This window comes from Myotis davidii, unplaced genomic scaffold, assembly GCF_000327345.1.
Source record: "Myotis davidii unplaced genomic scaffold, ASM32734v1 scaffold265, whole genome shotgun sequence".
In the NCBI taxonomy this organism is placed as follows: Eukaryota; Metazoa; Chordata; class Mammalia; order Chiroptera; family Vespertilionidae; genus Myotis; species Myotis davidii.
This window is the reverse complement of record NW_006296627.1, coordinates 4070773-4092971: the sequence shown is the minus strand read 5'-3', so window position 1 is coordinate 4092971 and position 22199 is coordinate 4070773. Positions and strand designations below refer to the sequence as shown.

General features: G+C 41.2%; 1 protein-coding gene across 1 annotated transcript in view; it reads left to right on the top strand.

Moving 5' to 3' along the window:
• AMBRA1 (autophagy/beclin-1 regulator 1) overlaps positions 1 to 22199 on the top strand; it is a 136084-nt gene that overhangs the window by 29129 nt on the left and 84756 nt on the right. Inside the window, 4 exon segments of the mRNA XM_015569478.1 lie at positions 3421 to 3507; positions 7857 to 8036; positions 19429 to 19449; positions 20098 to 20198. Coding sequence (XP_015424964.1) covers positions 3421 to 3507; positions 7857 to 8036; positions 19429 to 19449; positions 20098 to 20198 — 389 coding nt within the window.

Here is a 22199-nt window from a genome sequence, read left to right as displayed (position 1 = left end):
AAATATCTGATATGCAGGATGTATTTTCATTGTTACAAATTGAACATAATTAAAGCATAGTGATTAATCACAAAAACAATATGTAATTATATATGTGTTTTCTGATGGTCTTAGGCGACCCCTGTGAAAGGGTCGTTCGACCCCCAAAGGGGTCGCAACTCACAGGTTGAGAACCGCTGGTTTAGCTCCTCTGAACTGAAATAGCAGATATCACCCAGACATCAAAGTCAGGCTGGGAAATTATATCATGGGTACCAGTGACATCTTAGCTTCTAGGCGCAGGCTTTTCATTTTAGGTCACCGAGTTCTAGTAGTTATTTGTTTCCAGTGATTGGAGAAGATCTGAACATGTTTGTTGGCTTTAGGATATTGAAGGCTCTTTGCAAAAAGCTAACTGTAGGAGAGAAAGCTCTTTCTTTGGCATTCCTAGGAGTTGTGATATTTACTCGTCTACTGTTTCTTTCTTTATTCAACACCAATTGGAAAAGTATTTTTTATTCCTCAAGATAGTTCTTGTGTTGTAGTTGTAGAGAATTTAATGTTTCATCAGTACTATGTGGGGGTGAGGGGTATGTGCTAGTCATAGTAATTGGCTCTCCTGATTTCATGTATTAGCAGTTAAAATGTCACATATATATGACTTGCCAGTCCACTGTATTGCTTGGGGAGCAAATGGTGCCAACAGATCTGTAGTAAGTAGGCACAGGGGATGCATGTTCCAAAAGAACCTCATCAGGGACTTCCCAGAGACAAAGCTTAACATTTTGTTTTGACTCTGATTTAAAGAAGTTTTGTAGTTAAGCTGGAGGTTAGGGTGGGAAGTAGACTTGGCAGGATTATAAAATGGAATCATTAAAAATGAAATGATCTAATTCAGCTCTTCTAGTTCAAGACTCTCCTTTGCAGGATTCCTAAAAAGTCATCTCATCTCTTTTCATACTCTCACTCCTCGGCACAGTGAAGGGTCAGATTGGCTTTCTAACTTAGCAGGATCATTTTCTAGGCAAAATACTTAAGAAGGATAAATGTTGGTCACTCTGGAGGGTGCTCCTTGCCAAAGGGCCTCTGCTTTCTAAGCCGCCATTTATAGGATAACACAACAGGGCGCAGTGATGTTCAGAACTAAACTCCAGAGTCCTTTGGGATGGAAGAAGCTTCTGGATGTTCCAGGGCAGTCAGCTCTCCCAGATCTTGCTTCCATTCACCTGATTCCTATAGAACTAATTTATTAGTAATTAGTAAGTATTATTTATTTAAGATGGCATAAATGCCCTGAATACTGTTCTCGTAATTTCACTTTACTTTTTTTCTCTAGTCTGTGTACCTCTCATTACCCCTTCCTCTCACATTCTCTATTTCAGGACTCAAAGACATGCTATGCTGTTGTTTTATGTGCCCCTGTGAAAGGAAAACACAGTAAATGTGGGGAGAAAGTATGTCTTAGAATCGAAACACCATTTCTGCTACTGTAAACAGTGATATCATTGAGGATTCAGGTTTTCAACCAAAGAGATGTATTTTATTTTTATTTCTTTTAAAATATATTTTTATTGATTTTAGAGAGAGAGGAAGGAAGATATGAAGAGAGAGACACATCAATCGGTTGCCTCCTGCTCGCCCCCTACTGGGCATGGAGCCTGAAACATGGGCATGTACCCTGACCAGGAATTGAAGCAGTGACCTCTTGATACATGGGATGACAGTCAATCTACTGAGCCACGCCTGCTGGGCAAGATGTATTTTATTATTGTCTTCTCTTCCTCATCCTTAAATTGTATTCTCTCTTCAGTGGTAGAATGGTTTAAAGCAACGGTGCCCAACCGGTGGTCCGCGGACCACTGGTGGTCTGTGAGGTCCGAAAGGTTGGTGACCGCGGGTTTTAAGTGTGGGGATTATAGGCCTAGTCTAGGTAGGAAACATTTCACAGTTGGTTTTCCTGGGTGGGAAAGGTAGCAAGCCAGGTTGACAGGGCCTCTGCTGTACCTCTTCTCCAGGCTGTTAGAGGAAATGCTTCCGCAAGCCAGTTGCTGGGATAAAGTGACTGCACATGACTATACCTGGAGCCAGCTGGTTTTAATAACAATGAATTGAATTAAGTCAATTGTAAAAGATTGGTAGCTGCTGTCCTTATTCTGCAGATCTGCTTTAAAGAGTCTGGCAGGGAGCCAGAGACCTGTTCTCAGAGAGCAAAATGCTGCCTGAGAAGAGCAATGTGCATTTCTTGCTGAGACCATTTCCTTAGGAACGTGTTCCATGTCAGGAGCCTGATTGACTGCCAAGGCACGTTTGAATTGGGAAACAGTGTTGCGGACATGGCAGACTTGGGGGGCCCATGGCCCATGTTTAGCAGATGTCTTTTTAACTGACCCATGTTGTACAAAAAAGGGAAAACTGTTTTAGCTAAAATTTAACAGGAGATTTTGTGCAAAAGTCCAGATTTCTGACTACTGTTTTGTTGTTGTTGTTTGTTTTAATAACCATTTCTTTACTTATTTTTTTTTTGTTTTTTATTTTATTTTATTAAGGTATTACATGTGTCCTTATCTCCCCAACCCCTCACCCCCAACTACTCTTAATAAATAGTCAGATCCACCAATACTTAGCCCACATTCTAGCTTGGATTCACAGTGGATACATACACACTTTTACCTGCCTGGAGCCCAGAAGGTCCTGCAGTATAGCATAGTGGTTTGAAGCATTTGGAGCTGACAGACCTTCACTGGAGTCTTAGTGCTATCACTCATAGCTGTGTGTCCCACAGCCCAGTGTTCTCGTGCATATAGAATAATGCCTAACTTCCCAGGTGCTGGTGCTCTTTTGAGTTACAGTTCTGAGACAGGTGGTTCAGGTCATTGGGAAGTATTGCATCAAAAAGAGTGCTCAATAAAATATGTGTATCACATATGATCAGATGAACTTATGATTATGTAATTAGCAATTTTTGTCAGTTGTTAAGAGAGTCCCAGAAATTCTTACAAAAAAGGGTGTGAGCAGAATAGATGCGAAGATAAGGTGATGTGGATTAGGATGACATGGAGGTGCTGAACACCAAGATAAATGCTGGCTCTACAGGATAATCTCTAGTATGCTTAATCTCCCCCTCACGTGTTGATTCTAATCTCTTTGTTACCTGGAAGTACTGTAAATAGAAACAGGATCATGTCTCTGAAGCATTTGTTCGTTTCCCACTGACGAGCAGCTCTACACATACAGTGGCCATATCCAGTGTAGGAGCTCTGTGGCTCTTCACTTATTTATGTCTCTAAGTACTTAGCTTGCAGGAAGGGTGTGATCCCAGGTAGCAGGTGTTAGCTGGCTGCAAAGGGGGATGTTATTTATCTTACCCCCCCTTTTCCTTAATGAATGACCTCTGAGTTGGTAATTGACAGGGATTATTGCCATTTTTTTAATCTCTGCTAGGAGGCTGCTGGAGTCTTCCCTCATTTCATTATCCCGTTATGATGGAGCAGGATCCAGAGAGCACCCAATTTACCCAGACCCAGCGAGGTAAGGCTGAAGTGAGAAATGGCACTAGGTGGGGGGGAGGGGCTGCCCTTGGGGTTGCCAATTGCTGGAAGCCCCATTTTGTGCCTCTCTGGTCCTGGTGCTCTTTTACTCTTGAGTTACAGTTTTGAGACAGGTGGTTCAGGTGATTGGGAAGTATTGCAGGTAAGTGAACAGAACCTCTGGTGACAGAGTTGTGACTGAGCTCTTATCCTTTGGGGCTCATTTCTGTGAATGTGGCACTAGAGGAGGGTCCTGGGGAGGCCACTGGCAGAGTCACAGGATAGGATATATTTTTTTCTTCGATCAGTGAGACTGTTGCCATTCAGATGGACAGCCAAAAGGGAAATAAAAGTATTTATTAATAGGGAAGTTACCTATAAATTCAAACAGATAAAGAATCCTTCTTGCTCTCATTTGAGAGTTTAGAATATCAGAAAGCAGAAATCAAGCTCATTTAGTTGTTGAATTTTTTGAGACTATCTGAAGGAAGAGATGACTGACAAATGGAACTAAATATAACAAGTTGGAACTTCATTAAATGCTTGACTTAATACTGATTAGAAGACATTTGAAAAATTCTTGAAGAAATAAAAAAAATTCAAATGAGTTGAAGATTCGCCTTAACCTGATACTGGTAACTGAGTACCAAGTTTGGAATGTTTGAGTTGATGAACATTTATAGTGAGAAGCCTTTGGGGTTGTCACAGCTGGACTTACTGATTGTTAATGATCTAAAGAAGGGATAAGCTGCACTTAGGCAGTGCCAGAGCACATTGTGAGGCTCTGCCCAAAGAAAAGAGTGTTTATAATGTTGGGGTTGGCAAGTTAATACAAGTCACATAAAGCTAAATGAGCTTTGCTCTGGTTTAAGAATTTCAAGTCTGAAAAACCTTTAGACCAAGTTGATTCCAGGGTTATTGAATGATCTTGTTGTTGGCACAGCTAAGTCATGATGCTGAGCGTTCTTCCTGAGATACTAGTGAAACGGTTCCCCATTATCCTCTTCCTTTGGATTGGCGAATCCAAGGATCAGGGAACATGGGGATTGACGACTTGAAAACAGGTAGACAGCTTGGATGATGATTGAAGCAAGGACATTTATTTATTTTAGTCCATATAATCGAAAATAATAAGCCCTAAATAAGAAAAGGAATATTTTCACATGAATCAAATACTCTGAAACACCGAGATAGAGAACTTTTTGTAGTTCTCTTAGGATTGCAATGGAAATCTCATTCTCAGAATTTTTAACCTAACAGAGTTTACCAGTAATTCTTAAAGACCATAGCTTGTCCTCCTTTTATGTTATTTGTTCCTACTCAGAGCTCTTTATCACAGAAAGTATCATACTTTATACTGTTGACGTTTTCACATTTTCCCTTTGAACACAAAAAATTTAAAATTTTTACTTGGAACACTTCAGAGTTTGATGGTTATCCAGCTCTTCAGTGGGAAGAGGATTGTTACCTCCTTACTGGTGGTTTCATTTATTTTTTCTCTTAGATTCACCCTGTGCACAGTATGTATAGGCCAGAGCCTTTGTGAGACATCTCAGCATTCAGATCCTTAGCTGCCCTCAGGATATCCAAAAGGATAAGGATAGGGATGTATTTGTAGTTAATAATTGTGCCAAGAATCCTTTTTAAAAAATCATTGATGCCTAGTTTTATAGCTTAGGGAATTTCTGTCCTATCCTATATAATAAAAGGCTAATGTGCAAATCAACTGAATGACCAGTTGCTGTGACACACACTGACCACCAGGGGGCATATGCTCACCACAGGAGCTACCTCCTGATGGTCAGTGCGCTCCCATAGGAGGACCGTTGCTCAGCCAGAATCTGGGCTCATGGCTGGTGGCGGGAGCCTTTCTTTTTTTTTTTTTTTTCATCCAGAAATGGTTTTTATAATCTTTTTAGATAAAGTTGTAAGTTTTTTTGTTTTTTTTTTTAGGGATGTCTGACTGCCGGTGGGGAGTGGGCCTAAGCTGGCAGTCAGACATCCCCTGAGGGCTCCCAAACTGTGAGAGGGTGCAGGCTGGGTTTAGAGCTCTCCCCTCCCTACCCCCCTCAGTGCACGAGTATTGTGCACCGGCCTCCAGTAGTGAAATAAATAGTGGGGGTTACCTAGTGCTGAGATTGTGCCCCTGCACATGAAATAACAATCTTATTGTCAGCTTCAACATTATTTCTGCTACTATCACCAATAATATTTGCAAGATTTTCCCATTAGGGTTGGTTATAAACTCAGGAATGAGTGTACTTGTGGTCACTTTTCAGAATCAATTCCAAAAACAATCTTTATTCTCCTCTTGAAACTTTTTTTACTTTCTTTTCTAGACTGATTGACTTGAGAATTTAGGCAATATTAGTTGGTTTCTGCTGGAAGGTTTTTTTTTTTAAATGTATTTGGTAGATATAGGAACAATTCAATAGTATTGACTTCTATTTGTTGAAAATAGAGGATTCTTGATTGATTTTTGCAAAATGCGTGGAAACAGGCCCAAACGAATAATGAAAGTTCTATAAGTTAAGACTTTTAAGAAATGGTTCTTGTACTCTCATGACCTTGGCCAAAGCATTTGTGCATCCGATGCCCACCCATTGTATAAAGATAGCTATGTAAAGATAATTTGGACTCTGGTGCCAAATGTAGCATCTTGTTTCATAACATAGACATTTGAGTTCCCAAGCTGGTCTGCTTGGGAATCCATTTGATGCTTGGCCACAGGAACACCACCTCTGATGACAGTTATTTGAGAAGCAGCCTCAGTTCCTACAGCAGTTGACTCCAGGATCTCCTTTGGCCTGAGTCAGTAGATTTATTGAAGATTTGCCCAGAGACTTTGTCAGGGGTAATGAAAGGTCAGGCAGCAAGATGTTTGTAAATACTTTTCCTACTATTTGGATATAACTCTTTTATTTCCATTCTCAATCAATTTTTCCAGGTTTCCATTAAAAAAAAATAGAGAGAGACATGCTTTTTTCTTTTTATATTTAAACATATAAGTTCAGGTCCTCAGTAATCCTCATTAGGATTGCTGTGTTCCCTTTTAATTAAATACAGACATATATTGTTTATATATATATATATATTAGTATATACATACCATTCTTCCATCCCCCCCCCCCATTTAAAATTATATTTTAGAGGGCTTTCATGTGTGCAGATAGGGATAATTTGTTCTTTTTAATAGCTGTATAGTGTTTCTTTGTATGGATATAGTTTAATCTGTTAATGGGCATTTGGGGTGTTTCCCAGGTTTTCATTAATTCTAATCTCTCTGTATCTTTGTATCCTTGTGTGTTTCTGTAGGATAAAATTTCTAGTGGAATTGTTGAGTCAGTGTGTACCTCAGGCAGGTTTTAAGTTTGGAAATTTCATAGTAATCCTATTAATACTATCATATAAAACATTCTTCTACTGTTTGTCTCTCACACTCTCAGTTAATAGCCTCAAATTATGTAACGATGTTGTGAAAGATGGAGGGAAAACTTGACAATGAAGGGAATGTGGCAAGTTGTATGGGACACTTGACATTTTCATGGAATATGAAGATACTAAGCAGCTGGAAGAACGTAGGTCTAGACTGTTTCCTGAGAATAGTCTAGTAAGGGAGAAGAAAAACTATGAGTGTTGCCTTCTGTACTGCTCAGTCCCCATGTAGCCTCTGATGCTCTCTTGTAAGACAGAAAAAATTTGTTTTTATCCTTTAAGGTTTTTCTGTTTTTCCAAGTATATTTTACTCTCAGTTTATCTTTTATTACAAATATCTATGAATAAATTGTTGAAGGAGAGATAAGAAGCTCAAAGAGATCATTTTAAGGAGCTAGAACAAATCTGGAGCATATCTGTTTGTTGGAGAAAAAAGGGGTCCTCGTGAAAATGCCTGTACATGCCTTCGTTAGTGATCTCAGGTTTCCTGTCTCCTGGCCGCTTCCTCATCTAAAACGGAAAGAAGAGATGACTGTTGATGATTGCTGTGATCCCTTTATATCTTATATTTTAGGTATGGATGATTGAGGGAAGGCTGTGAGTCTTAAAGGGGGTCGGTCCCTTAAGAAACTAAAAAGAAAAGTCCAGTGTTACTCTCTTGGGAGGGGACAGCTGTTGATCAGATAAGGACTGATTAAACAGTCTCTTTGCCTTATCTCAGAACTGAAACACTGGTGGTAATCCGATAAGCATATTGTGCAGTACAAACCTCCTGGTGAGTTAAATGCCCTTTATTTTTTATGTCTCCGGATTCGCCTCAGCAGGGAGAAGCCAGGGGAGAACTGGATTTACTGTCTTTCACAGTTTCCCCCACATTAGTGCTAGTTTGTATTTGTCCATCTCTGTCTCTCTCAGATTATCTCCTGCTGCATACTACGCTCAGAGGATGATCCAGTATCTTTCACGGAGAGACAGTATTCGCCAGCGCTCCATGCGCTACCAACAGAACCGGCTTCGCTCTTCCACCTCCTCCTCTTCCTCAGACAACCAGGGTCCATCAGTAGAGGGAACCGACTTGGAATTTGAGGACTTTGAGTAAGTACACACTCAGCTTGCTTTCTTCCCTCTGCTCCCAAGCTGGGAGTGCTTCCAAGTTGTTCACTGTCGGAGCAGCAGTGGTTGACATTCTAGCTTCAAACCTTTAAATTACTATTTATGAGTAATAGGATGGGGTGAGGGACGGGAGGGTTAAAATGCCCTGGGCACGCCCACCTCTGGCAGTTGTTGGCTGATTCACCGGGACCTGTGGGAAGAGGCAGTCCATTGGGCCCCGGGCCAGACTGGGAGAAGATGGCTGTTGTACTTACTTCCGTTTTGGCTGACCAGTGCCTGTGGAATGCATCTCGTGGACTGTGTTCACAACAGGAAGGCAGTAGGCTTGGTGTTTCTTTCACTTAAGCAGAGCAGGTATTGAGAGATTAAAAAGAAAATACTCAGATTTTCTAAAAGTTGGGTTCTCTTAGAACCCTTGATCACACTGGTACTTTGAGGTTTTACTCCTTTACCTAAACTTTCTCACTCTTCCTCCATCCCCAATAAGGATCCTTTGAAAGTTGCCTGTCAGGTTAATGTGGTGGGTTGCGAGGTGATTCCTTCCTCTTCTGGTCTTTTTAGTTGGTAGCTGGGGCACCCGGTGAGCTAAAGGAGCAGGGTCAGCCCCAGGCTCCAGAATTCAAGCTCCCCAATTTGACTTCTGGGTTTTGCCTTCCCTGACCTGGTGCTCCTGGCCTTTCTAGCCATTCATTGTTTCCATTCTGAAACAGCTTTTCTGGCTTGTATCGGATTGGACATTGACTTTTGTTTTGATTCCTATTTTTTGGTATTCTCAAACATGTAAAAAAAAGAGAGAAAAGGGTGTTTAAGTATTTTTTTTCCTCCTCTTTTACTGGCAGTATTGGACCAGGGCAGCCTGTCAGTCATTTTTCTTTTTCTTCTCTATCCTGACATAACCTGGTCAGGTCTGGGATCTTAAGAATTCTTGTCTCCCCTCAACCTTCTGTTCTGTGAGCTGAATGAATAGTCCCCAGGCGCCATCTTACAACAGAGCTTTAGGATGTGTTTGAGCGATATCTTTGCCAGAAAGAACTGAAAAGGTGGGAATACTCTTTGTACCAGTTCACCTTTCTGATGTGATCCTTAAAAGCACACTAGCATTTGTGTACTTGGAAGCAGAAGGAAGACTAACTGGGAGATTCATTTGCCTGAGGAAGATGTAAATGTGGAAGAAAGGCAGGGATGCTGTGAGCACTGTGGTGTGGCAAACGAAGCAGGCGCGGTGGCCTCTGTCATCGACTGAGAAGAGCCCAGTTACCCTCTGACTCTCAGCACACGTCATTCTTCCTTCCATCCACTGTAGGTGATGGTGGGTACACATAGCAGCAGTGAAGGGAAAATGTCTCCGTTCCCTCAACCAGGCAGACACCTGTAGTGCAATATGTTCCCCTGTAAATGCGATTATTTTTCCAGCATTGGGTCTATTCAGGGAAGCAATTACAATGTATCCACCGAGGTTACTGGGACTTAGTGCTGCTCAGAAGCCTCAGTAATCCTGTGTGGCTCTGGGAGTCGGTGCAGATTGCCTAGCCCCTTCTCCATGCACGCTTGGAAGGCTGTGCTATCCTCTGCAGTGGTGGGGCGTGGGGCTCATGCCTTTGAGCTGAGTCTTGCCTCGTGACTTGTCCTTCACAATGGAGTTCTGGGTTAGTTTAAAATGTTCTGTTCTCATCTTACCTTCTCTTTCTTCTGCTACCACCTCCTCCCTTTCTCCTTCCTTCCCCCTCGATTTTCCTCTGTCAGACTGCCTCCTCCTCGTGCTCCCCACAGCCCACCTGTGCTCTCACCTCCCCTTGGCTTCAATGCGACCTGAATTTACATCGCCTCTTCACCTTCCGTGCCCCGACTGACTTAAACTGTTCTTTCCTAGGGGTCTTGTGGTGCTCCCGGGTTACTAACAGTGGGCTGATTTCTCTAATGCCCCACTAAAAGTCCCTCCCCTTGGTGTTTGCCTTTCTTTTTGGACTGATACAGACTGTAATCTTGTTTTTAATAGCAGCTATGGATTGGTCGCCTCAATAGTAGTAATCTAGGTGTTCTGGTGAAGGGTGTTGCTGGTTGGTCAGTGCTCATTTACGTCTATTCAGTAGGCATCCATCCTTGCCCTCTTCCCCACGCTGTAAACTGAGTGCTGCTTGTGGTTGCTCTTCTTCGCTAAATATCAAAGTACTCTGAGGAGAGTGAGAAACTAGGGAATATGCTAGCATATTTTAATTTCTCAGCCCCCATCCTTTCCTTTAGTTTTAATAACTAGAAGGAAAATTAGAGGCATGTACGGCCATATTTTTTGGAGGGGGGAGTAAGTTAGACATGGCTTGAAATCCTGCTAACACACTTAGGTTACCATGAAAAGAAACTGTTCTATTGAGTCTCCTCACCTTCACAGCATATCCTGCTTTTGCCTTTGTCATCCTACTTTGACCTCTTCAGTTTGGTTCCATTTGCTAAGGCTTAGATCATTTTGTCATTCTCTAGCTTGTCCCATCCAGGTGTACAGAGTCCCCAGAAAATGAAGGGGAGCCATTATTCAGATCCATCATTTTGATTCTCTTTCATCATCCATTGAATGAAAGGTATCAGCTATAATTTTCATATGTATACTAACTTAGAACATATAAAACATTTGTAATATATATAAATATATTAATATATATCTTTAAAATTTTGTTTAATCCTTATAATAATCCAATGAGATATTTACTTTTTGTTTGTTTTTTTGTTTATTGATTTTCAAGAGGAAGGGAGAGGGAGAGAGAGAAACATCATTGATGAGAGAGAATCATTGATCAGCTGCCTCCTGTATGCCCCCTACTGGGGATCAAGCCTGCAACCCGGGCATGTGCCCCTGACCAGAATTTAACCCCGTTTGGCTCTATTCACTGAGCCAAACCGACTGGGATGAAATATTTACTTCTTTGTGGTATTCTAAGTGATGATACTTCACCAAAATCAGACATGCCTAAGATTAGAGAATAGGAAAGTCATATTTACTAGTAGTTTCTTGACTATTACTGTCCTGCAGGTTGAAAGCCCTTTAAAAGTGATGTATAGCCAGCCCTAGCTGGTTTGGCTCAGTGGCTAGAGCTTCGGCCTGCGGACTGGGGGGTCCTGACTTCAGTTTCAGTCAGGAGCACATGTGGGTTGTGGGCTAGATCCCCAGTGGAGGCGTGCAGGAGGCAGCCTATCAGTGATTCTCTCTCATCATGATGTTTCTGTCTCTCCCTCTCCCGTCCTCTCTGAAATCAATAAAAATATTTTAAAAAATAAAGAAACAAATAAAAGTGATGTACAGCCATAATCAGGCCCTTGTTCCATGAGCTTGCCGTGGAACAAGTCTGTCTAGATTTATCTCTAGGGAAGATAGCTTTAAAGGTTGGTCAGCATCAGGTTAAATTTTCTATTCCTTTATGGCCTGGATTAATGACCATTTTCCCAGGCAGGCATCTTCTCCTGCCATTCATCTCTGTCTGGGGGAAGGATTGAGACTGCAGGTTCCCTTTGTTTGTCAAAATGCACAAACAGGACATCCAGAAATCTGCTGTCAGCTGGTCTGTCCTGAAGCCCTCAGCATCCATCTTTGCATAAAGATGTTCACAGGGTAAAGGTGTGTGTGCCTGTGACATTGCTGTCTGCCTGCTAGAATGTAGATGGCAAAAAAGCATACGGCAAATTCCCATTTTCACTTTTACTATCCCTTTGGAAAGAGGGAGGCTTTTGTGAAGCCCAGGTTAAGCGCTATGTCCCAGTAGTTGCTAAAGTTCATAAAAGAGGTAGTGTATGGTATATGACTGTATGTGACTGTATGACTATTGCTTCAGCTATCCTTGCCCCTCCCACATCTTACCTGTTACTCTAAATGTACTTAATGATCCCAGAATCATCCCTAGCTCATGTCCTTCCTTTCTGACTCTTTGTAACTGCTTCACCTTCTAAGGCAAAAGAGATACCTGAGCTCATGACAGAACTACAGAACCTTCAGATTAGATTAGTCACATATATTTCCACCACACATACCAGCCACTAGGTAATTGCACTCAACTTTTTTTATTTTAATTTTTTACTTACAGTTGACATTCTCAACTTCTTAATTGTTGCTAGCACAGAAAAGAACAAATGCTACATCCACAGTTGTGACACTAGGCCAGTGATGGCGAACCTTTTGAGCTCGGCGTGTCAGCATTTTGAAAAACCCTAACTTAACTCTGGTGCCGTGTCACATAGAGAAATTGTTTGATATTTGCAACCATTGTAAAACAAAGACTTATACTTTTGATATTTATTTTATATATTTAAATGCCATTTAACAAAGAAAAATCAACCAAAAAAATGAGTTCGCGTGTCACCTCTGACACGCGTGTCATAGGTTCACCATCACTACACTAGGCTGTACACTGGAAAAACATCTCAGTGAGAATTCTAGTCTTTCAGCCTCATGATGAAATCTCTTTAGGTCTATTACATTTATTTTCTTAATTCTTCTAATTATCAGGCTCCTTTTACCCAGAAATCCATATTGTGATCTAATGTGCAAAAACGTTTTGTTTGAGAATGACAGTCATTTCTGGGCCCAAGATGGGTTCCTGTTTCTCAGTTTGACATGCTGCAGTACAACATACACATGTATAGGGGAGCATCCTCCAGCCAGGACTTCTCCTTTTATGGTCCCCTTGCTAGACACCTTCTGGCAAAGAAGTCATTAAAAGGTCTTCTTGGTATATGATGTAGTTGAGGGGTGTTCTGAAGGCTGTCACTCAGCTCTGCCTTCCGATTGGGTGTGGCATAGGGGAAGTTGCTTGTCTTTAGTTCGGAATGTTATATTCTCCATCTGCCCTTTTGGCATAACAGAAATTTAGTTGAGCCCTGACAAAGAAAATACGTTAGAAATCAGGTCATACTACTTCGATCATCTGTCATCGAAATCTGACAGCTTTGTGAGACTCATACTTCAAGATCCTGTGGCTGGGAATTCCAGTAGAGCAAAGCCAGAATGTCGTTGGTAGTACTTGCTCCTGCTCTCTCTTCTATGCCCAGAATTTCTAGGACCCCTGGCGGAGTCAGTGACTACTCATAGCAAATACATAACTTGTAGCCAAGAAAGAGAAGGGTAAATCTTCAGGGGGAGATGTTGTCTATTTTGAAACAGAGTTGCTTTTGTCTCTTCTCTTGACTTACAAAAATAGGCTCTTTAATATTAGAAGTGCAAGAGAGACTCTAAGGAAACACTGTAACGTTGCTAGAACCCGCTAAAGCAATGATTGGGAATCAGTCAACTAACTACATTTGTTGAGTGGTGGTATTGTACAGAAATTTAAGAAATAGTTCTTAAAATATGACGAGATAAGAAACTGTTCCCTTCCTTTTTACCAGAGAGTTTTAAATAATTTCATTTACTTGATTTTTGTGGTGGCTGATTTGTTTTTACAGGGTGGGCTTACAGAAGAGAAAGACTTAAGTCTTGAAATAGGGCCTTTCTCTAATTATACTTAGGAGAAAGGTAAATAAACACAGTCATAGAAACATGAAACAGCATGGAATATTTCAGGAATTCCCTTGTTGATTAGTTTGGCTAGACTGTAAAGTACAAGATATGTGGCAGATGAGCCTGGAGAGTTAAAGGAGTCCCAGATCTTAGAGAGCCTTCTGTACCTTGCAAGGAGGGTGAACTTTATTCCGTAGGTGAGAGGGAACCTTTGAAGAGTTGTAGGCTATGGAATAATATGATCGGATTTTTACATAAGTGTCTTACAAGATAGACTGTAACAGATACCACTGAAGTACAGGGCAGTGTTGGGGGAGAGCATTTGGGGAGCTGAGAGAAGGCTTCATGGATTTCAGCTGGGTGTGAAGGCTGCATACCACTTAGATGAATTGAGGTGGAGAAATTGAGGTGGGGCTAGGGAAGGAGATTCTAGAAAGGGGGTAGCTTAAAAAGCCCAGAGATAGGAGATTTGCAGGGTTTATTTGAGGACCCTGAATAGACCTATGGAGTGTTTATAATATGAGGGAAAAGATCAGAAAAGTGTGAACTATTTTGGACCTGGCTAAGAAGTTTTTACTTTATTTTTATCTGGGACATCCATTAGTCAATATGTATGTTAGGCTAACTGACAGCACTGGTTAGGGTGAACTGAAGTGACAAGTATGTGGATGCAGGAAAACCAGTTTGAAAGCTGTGGGCAAGTATAGGCGAGAACACATGAGCACTGATAGCTATTGACTAGGGGACAATCCTGGGTTCTAGTTTTGGCTGAGCTTGTGATTTGTTGTTCGTCCTTGGGCAAGTCCCTTGCCCAATCTGGGCCTCAGTGTCTGATCAGTTCAATGAGATTAGATTATCTCTGAAGTTTCATATATATATATATAAATTTTTTTTTATTGATTTTTTACAGAGAGGAAGGGAGAGAGATAGAGAGTTAGAAACATCGATGAGAGAGAAACATCGATCAGCTGCCTCCTGCACATCTCCCACTGGGGATGTGCCCGCAACCCAGGTACATGCCCTTGACCGGAATCGAACCTGGGACCTTTCAGACCGCAGGCCGACGCTCTATCCACTGAGCCAAACCGGTTTCGGCTAAAGTTTCTTTTATCACTAAAGTTCTTGGATCTTTGTTGGAGTTAACTATCTTAGGAGAATTTCCCTTACACGCAGCAGACATAGAATAATGAAAAGTCTCAGAAAAGTGAGGGAGACTTCATGAGGATTAGAAATAGGATATCTGGTACCTGTAGCGCCCCTAAATATTTATGAAATATATGCCTACCTGAAGTCTAGCTCTTTACTGAGGATTTTGAGCCTATTGCTTTAGAAACATAATATTGTTTGGCAGTTTTAGAATTAGTACTCTTTCTGTGCAAGTAAAATATATATGAATATTTATTATGAAGAATGCAAAAGAGAAAGAAAATGGACTATATCTGGATTGTGCCTGGGTTTAGAATGGGAAAATACAGAAGGAAAGAATTAAACACTCAAGACAGGAGAAGGGGGAAAGGAGGACATAACCCTTAGAGGTACATGTATTTTTTTTAACATAAAATGCACAGTAGGAATATGATTTTCATAATGTATGCAATCAAATTAAAGGTAGAATAAGCAAGGAGAGGAATTTGTTAATAGTAATTATCTGTTGTGTCACTATTCCTTGGAGAAAAATTAAGGCTTTGTCATTCCAAGAGACCTATGCTCTTAGGTGTCCCCTGTGAATGTTTCGGCTGGGACTGTGCCCTGCCCCTAGAAATCTAAGCACTTGCATGTATGCACAGTCTGGCACTAGAGACTGGGGCCTCAGTTCCTCATAGCACCCAGGTAAGGAAAGGTCTTGTCCAAGACCACTGCTATCCAGGGACAGGAATTCCAAACAGGCCTTCTTTTGTCTGAAGATTGAGGAGAAGCAAAAGAGCATAGAGAAACAAATATATATATTTTTAAACAAACATACTTTATTACTGCACACTTTTTCTTTGTTTTAAATATGTTTTTATTGATTTCAGAGAGAGGAAGAGAGAGATAGAAACATCAATGATGATGAGAGAGAGAATCATTGATTGGCTGCCTTCTGCACACCTCCTACTGGGGATTGATCCTGAAAACTGGGCATGTGCCCTGACTGGGATTGAACTGTGACCTCCTCATTCCTAGGTTGATGCTCAGCCACTGAACCACACGGACCGACAAGTATTTTTTTAATAGTCTAATTTTCAGCAAAGTCGTGTGTATTGTCAAGAGGACAATGGCCTTTTGAACTATTTGCTGCAAGAACTTCATTTATAAAGGCCCGAGTCAGAGTCATTTGTCACTGAGGAGTAATGACAACCTGACTGTCTGGTCAGGACTCAGACAGAAGTCTGTAGGTGTATTTTTAAATTATAGCCTTTCTCAGGCAATTAATCCCTGGCATTTAGCAGAGGTTGCTGCTGCGTTTCTCTCTTGTTCCAGAGATATATTTTTCTTGTATTCGGTACTTGTCTTAGATGCTTGATTGTTTGAAGGGTGTTTTTTCCCTTATAAAATATTTTACAAGAAAATCTTACATTTTCTCTCTCTCTTCCTCAAATACCCCTTGGAGAGTTAATCAGAGATGCATAGAGTTCAACAGCTGGGAAAGCCATTAATAACTCAGTCAGCATCTATCCTGCTGGCTTAAAGGCAGTTTCTAGCTTCTGGCTGATGAGATTGATGAGGATTTCTCTGGTGTCTCCCTGCAAGTGTTTTGGTGGGAAAGTCCTCCTGTGGTGGAGGAAAAGCACCAGCACTCTGATCACTCTGGTCTTCACCTTTATTGTGTTTGTTTGTTTTTGTTAATCCTCAACAGAGGATATTTTTTCCATTGCTTTTTTAGAGAGAGTGGAAGGGAGGGTATGAGGGGGGAGAGAGAGAGAGAAACATCAACGTGAGAGAGACTTTGTCTGCTTGCCTCCTGCATGCGCCTAAACTGGGCTGGGAACTCACAACCCAGGTACGTGCCCTTGACCAGGAATCACACCTGTGACCCCTCAGTGGGTGGGCCAGTGCTTTTACCACTTAGCAGCACTGGCCGGGGCATGGTCTTCACCATTGTTATTTATTTTATTTAGGCTCCCCTTGAAAGGGCATGGACTATGTTAGGCCCCAGTATTTAGCACTCTTCTGTTTCTAAGATAAACCCTCTCTGTATCTTTCTTTTTTCCACTGTTCATCTATAAAACAACTTCCAATTCACTCCTACTGTCTCTGTCTGACCAGTTTTGCCTCCTTCATCTTGTGGAACCATGCTTCATGCTGATCTTTGTACTAGGACTGAAGTGAGTGGCAGAGTCTATGTAGTTTTCTAAAAACAACATTATTTTTTTTTAAATATATTTTTATTGATTTCAGAGAGGAAGGGAGAGGGAGAGAGAGATAGAAACATTAATGATGAGAGAGAATCATTGATTGGCTGCCTCCTGCATGCCCCCGACTGAGGATCGAGCTTGCAACCCAGGCATGTGCCCTTGACTGGAATCGAACCTGGGACCTTTCAGTCCTCAGGCCAATGCTTTATCCACTGAGCCAAACCAGCTAGGGCAACATTATTTTTTAAGTACTTTTAATTCCTTTGCTTTTTTTCTTGGAACTTTTACCAATCTTCCTGTCCCCTCCTTCTAGTAAGCCAACCCTCTGCAAATATCCTATGTGTTGAAATTTGTTTCCCCATCTCAACTCCTTATTATTTCTGAATTCTCCCTTCTTTTTAGACTATAAAACCTTTGACACCGTACCCATTTCTGTTTTTAAGGTTTTTCTGGTCAGTAAATGCTTGAGCTGTTTTTGTTATAGGCTGTTTTCTCCTAGATGTCTTTGTTTTTCTCCCATAGGCAGCATCATCTCATTTGTGTGTTTACCGTGTTTCACCTTTTTCTGATCATTCTGGGTCCTATTCTGCCATTTCTCCTTTGCTAGGGTTCTGAGCACTCTCAATTTGAAGTCATTCCTACATTTATTGAGATGCTACTTAGCTCCTCCTCCATCATTAGTTAAGATGTTAAGCTGAGGACCAGCAAATACATCTCCACTCACTTATGTGCCCTGACTGGGGCTTGAATCTGCAACCTTGGCATATCAAGGCAATGCTCTAAGAAACTGAGCTACCCAGTGTAATGATGCCTGATGTAACCATCAGATTGAGATGATGTTTGTTTGCTTGTATCTGAGCTGCTGATCTCTTTCTTATTTTCACACACACACACACACACACATACACACACACATATGGTGTCCCCCAAAACATATCACATTTTTAAATAATTATAGGCAGTGTTTATTATAATACATTTTATTTCAAAATTGAGCTATCACGTGTATATGTATGTATGTATTAATTTTCATATACTAGTATATATATCTTGTCTCTCTTCTGCCTCTTCCTTGATCTATAGAATTTCAAATCAAAGGAATGTATATAGAGAAAACAATAGTATGCTTTTTCTTTTGGGAAAATAAAAATCAAGTATTGACTTTTAATGGTTCAGCTTCCAGTATCCCTGGTATTGATTTGTCTTTAAATGTTCAGCATCCAATTCCACCAAGATATGAAAATCTTCCTTAGGCTTTTGTTTCTGACTTGTAAAGCACCCAGTGGTCCATTTGAAAGCCAAAGTGTTGTCTTAATTTTGGTTCCAGGGCCAGTTTGAAGATTATCTTATTAATCAGTCTCTCAGAGTTTCATTTATTTTGTGGAGTTTGGTTAAGCAGCTGATTAACTGCTCGGGCCAGCCAGTGCCCTTTGGCTTGTTGTTCCTTTGATGCATTGGAAACTAAGCCACGTGAAGTCTCTGCCTCTCTTTTCTTGTAGGATGCAGTGAAGTACAGTGCAATGAGCAAGGGCTTCAGAGTCAGATCTTCCTTCAATCCCGCCTCAGCCACTTACTAGTTGTGTGACTTTGGGCACTTATCTCTCTGGTCCTTAGTTTCTTTATCTGTAAAACAGAGCTAATAATATCTTATGGAATAGCTAAAAGTATTAAATGGGATAACATTAATAACCTTTGTATTAGAATTTAGTAGGTATTTTATAAATGGTGGTTATTACAGACTGTAAAGAAAACACCTATACTTTGTTCTTTTTACTGAACTGACCTGACATATTTGTATTGTCAAATAATTCTTTGTCATTGTCCATTTTTCAGCCTTTAAAAGAAAGGACTACTTAGTGTCTTTTTTTCACTTATTAGTGTTTTTTTTCACACCAAGGACCTAAACAGATTCATTGAAAGATAACCATTTTTGGGATGAAATTGATGAGGGAAGTTTTCTTCCTTCAAGATCCCCAAAAGCCAAAATTTCTCTTTATCTTTCAACTTAGAAAAATGTATCCATTCCAGATCCTTTAGAAGATCTAAACCTGGCTTCAGTTTCAGAAGCAGCAAATCTCAGAGATCACATTAATTCAAGAAAAACCTTTCTCCTCAACCACGTCCAGCATGGCCAGGGGTGAACCTGAGGAGGGGTGGTGAAGGTAAAGAAGACAGACAAGAGAATACAGTTGGGGCAAGGTAGGATCACTGTGCCTCGATGAGGAAACAGTGACACAGCCTGTAAGCCGAAGCTTTATTTTATAGTCACATCACACAAAGCAAAACAAGGGGAGTGTTCCACATGTTTACATTATTCTTGTGAGAGAATTTCAAATTTATTTCGTTACTCAAGTCTTGTTTTGGCAGCACTTGCTGCACCTCCTACAGCCCATTAGCTACCTAGGACTATAAGGTCAAGCTTAATTGTGCTGGGAGGGGTCTGCCCTCCAAGCTGGGACTTGTATGTGGCTCTGCCACAGGTCAGTCCGAGGCTTGACCCTATAGCTGCTCCCTATACTCCTCCTTACTGAAATAAATGCTCCTGGATCATTTAGTTGAGGTACTCACGCTTTGTACCAAGGTAAGAACTAGATAGTTAATCTTTATGAGAGACTTTTATGAAGGAGCCTTTATGAAAGCCTAGGTTTAGTTTTTCAACCTACTTTTTGATCTTTGGACTGTCCATATCTGGAATTACTTTCTAGTGAGCCTATGGTCCAGCCCTACCACCTAAAGACTTGACAGGAGATGATGTGGCCACAGTAAAAAGAGATAGAATAGTGGTAATGGGAGCATCCTGTTCAAGAATAAAAGCCCTGGGAAACTTTAGGAGAAAGATCAAGAAGGAGGTATAATTCTGTGAACGTACAAATCCTAGGAATTTTTACTCCACTCCGGGCTTCTGTGGATTCCTAGGTCTAGTGCAGTGGTCGGCAAACTCATTAGTCAACAGAGCCAAATATCAACAGTACAACGATTGAAATTTCTTTTGAGAGCCAAATTTTTTAAACTTAAACTATATAGGTATGTACATTGTTACTAACTTAATTAGGGTACTCCTAAGGGTTAGGAAGAGCCACACTCAAGGGGCCAAAGAGCCACATGTGGCTCATGAGCCGCAGTTTGCCAACCATGGGTCTAGTGGATTCGTTAGCATTGATTCATAGTATATCTCCCTTGTTTTATGGTCATCTTTAGTAGGCTTTTCACATGTGATTCCTTCTTGTAGGCGTTTCTTGCTGCCTGAGTACTTGCCTTATGCTGGGATTTTTCATGAACGTGGACAACCTGGCTTGGCTACTCACTCTTCTGTTAACAGGGTTCTGGCAGGTAAGGAAATGTTTCTGTGGATTATGAAAATTTGAAGTGGCAGGGAGCCAGGTAAAACTTTCCCCTCCTTTACTTATATTGGTTTGACAGCATCTTGACACCTGGACAAAAACTCTGTTTTGAGGTGTTGTACTCAGTTCCATATTTCAAGGCTAGAAACTGCAAGATTAAAGAAAACTGTTTCTCTTGCATATTTCTACTTCCTTCAGACGTCTTTCAAATTCCCCCTCCCATTTAAACTATTTTTTTTTCTCTTAATTTAGCATTTAAATTCTGGCTACTGAATGATAGCAGTGTCTTATTCAAGTTTCAGTTGGTGAGATACTCCTGAGCCAGAGCCTGTGATTTAATTAGGGGCTTAATGCACACCTCTCCTACCCTTTGCTACTGGCAGCACATGGACACTGTGGAATCTTCCAAGAAAGGAGGAGAGACCCATAGAGCTGGCTCAGAAATCTCCACAGAACAGAAGAGGCAGTTTTATGTGGCTGAATAGCTTAGTGACAGGGACTAAGATGCATGGTGCAACTGGGCTCCGAGACATAGTGTGTGCTGCTGCTTCTGGGCAGTCTGAAGAAGAAACTAGCAGAATTCTCTCTTTTTTTCCTGACAAAGGTTATTTCTCCATCACACTCTATGACCTTCTGGCTCATAGGTCAATGCTCAACCACTGAGCCATGCTGGTTGGGTTTTGTTTTTAGAGAGAGGGATTTTTAGAGAGAGGGAAAGACAGAGAGAAATATCGATGAGAGAGAAACACATCAATTGGTTGCCTCCTGCATGAGCCCTGACAAGGGCCCAGGCCTGGGAGGAGCCTACAATCAAAGTATGTGCCCTTCACCAGAATCGAACCTGGGACCCTTCAGTCTGTAGGCCGACGCTCTATCCACTGAGCCAAACCGGCTAAGGTGAGAAGGTGATTTCTAATGAAGCTGCTATGACAGCTGAAAGGCATGGGATCTGGCCTCCCCTGAGCAGTATTCTTGACCAAACATCAAGGCCTAGAATTCCCAGTAATATTTGTGCTTTCTCTGTTGGAGACCAGGACTTCGTAGGCCCAGGCATGGCCGGAAGCATACTACACCATGGTCTACTGACAGCCTCATTTGAGGAGGTTTCTGGCCCGAGTTGTAAACAGATCCCATGGCTCTGCTTCTTGCTTGTCGCTTTGGGTGGGGACATGTAGAAGCTCTTCGCTGGCAGATAATCACTTGCTGCCAGACAGCACTATGGAGCTCTTCTCCACCCTTCTTTGTTCCAGACATCTGCCTCCACCACCCCACACAGCACCTCCTGCTCCTCCACTGCTGGAGAAATCTCTGTTTCCTGGCATTTAGTTTTTTTGGCACAGCTGTATGTTGTTTTTTCTTCTTTTGATTTAATAACTCTACCTTCATTTTCTGTTCCTTATTTTATGCCCAGAGGTCTGACCCGAAGTGACCCAATTTCACTTATGGATACATTTGAATATTGGGGTTGTGTTCCAGCAGCCAGTTGTTTCTATTAAGAAACATTCTCTAACAAAGGTACAAAGGGCCATGAGGGGAAGGAAATCTAGATTTTTTAAGAATCTCACTCCTGAGTTAGATTAGCAGATGGTTTTCATTCATAATTAAACTAGCTTCTCCCATCCTCTCAAGATACATGTTACAGAGTGCCCATTGCCCTTTTCTTAAAAGCCTTCATTTTTTGTAGATATTTGGATGTCTCTCCAGTTTTTATTGACAATTGTCTTACCTTTTATTTCTGTTGAGAAAAGCCCAATAATAACAACAACAGCAACCAAAGAAAGCCCAACATTGAGTGCTTGCTGTATACCAAACCATTGGGAGTGATTTATTTATTTTTTAAAAAATCAATATTTTATTGATTTTTTTACAGAAAGGAAGGGAGAGAGATAGAGAGTTAGAAACATCCATGAGAGAGAAACATCCATCAGCTGCCTCCTGCACACCCCCCACTGGGGATGTGCCCGCAACCAAGGTACATGCCCTTGACCGG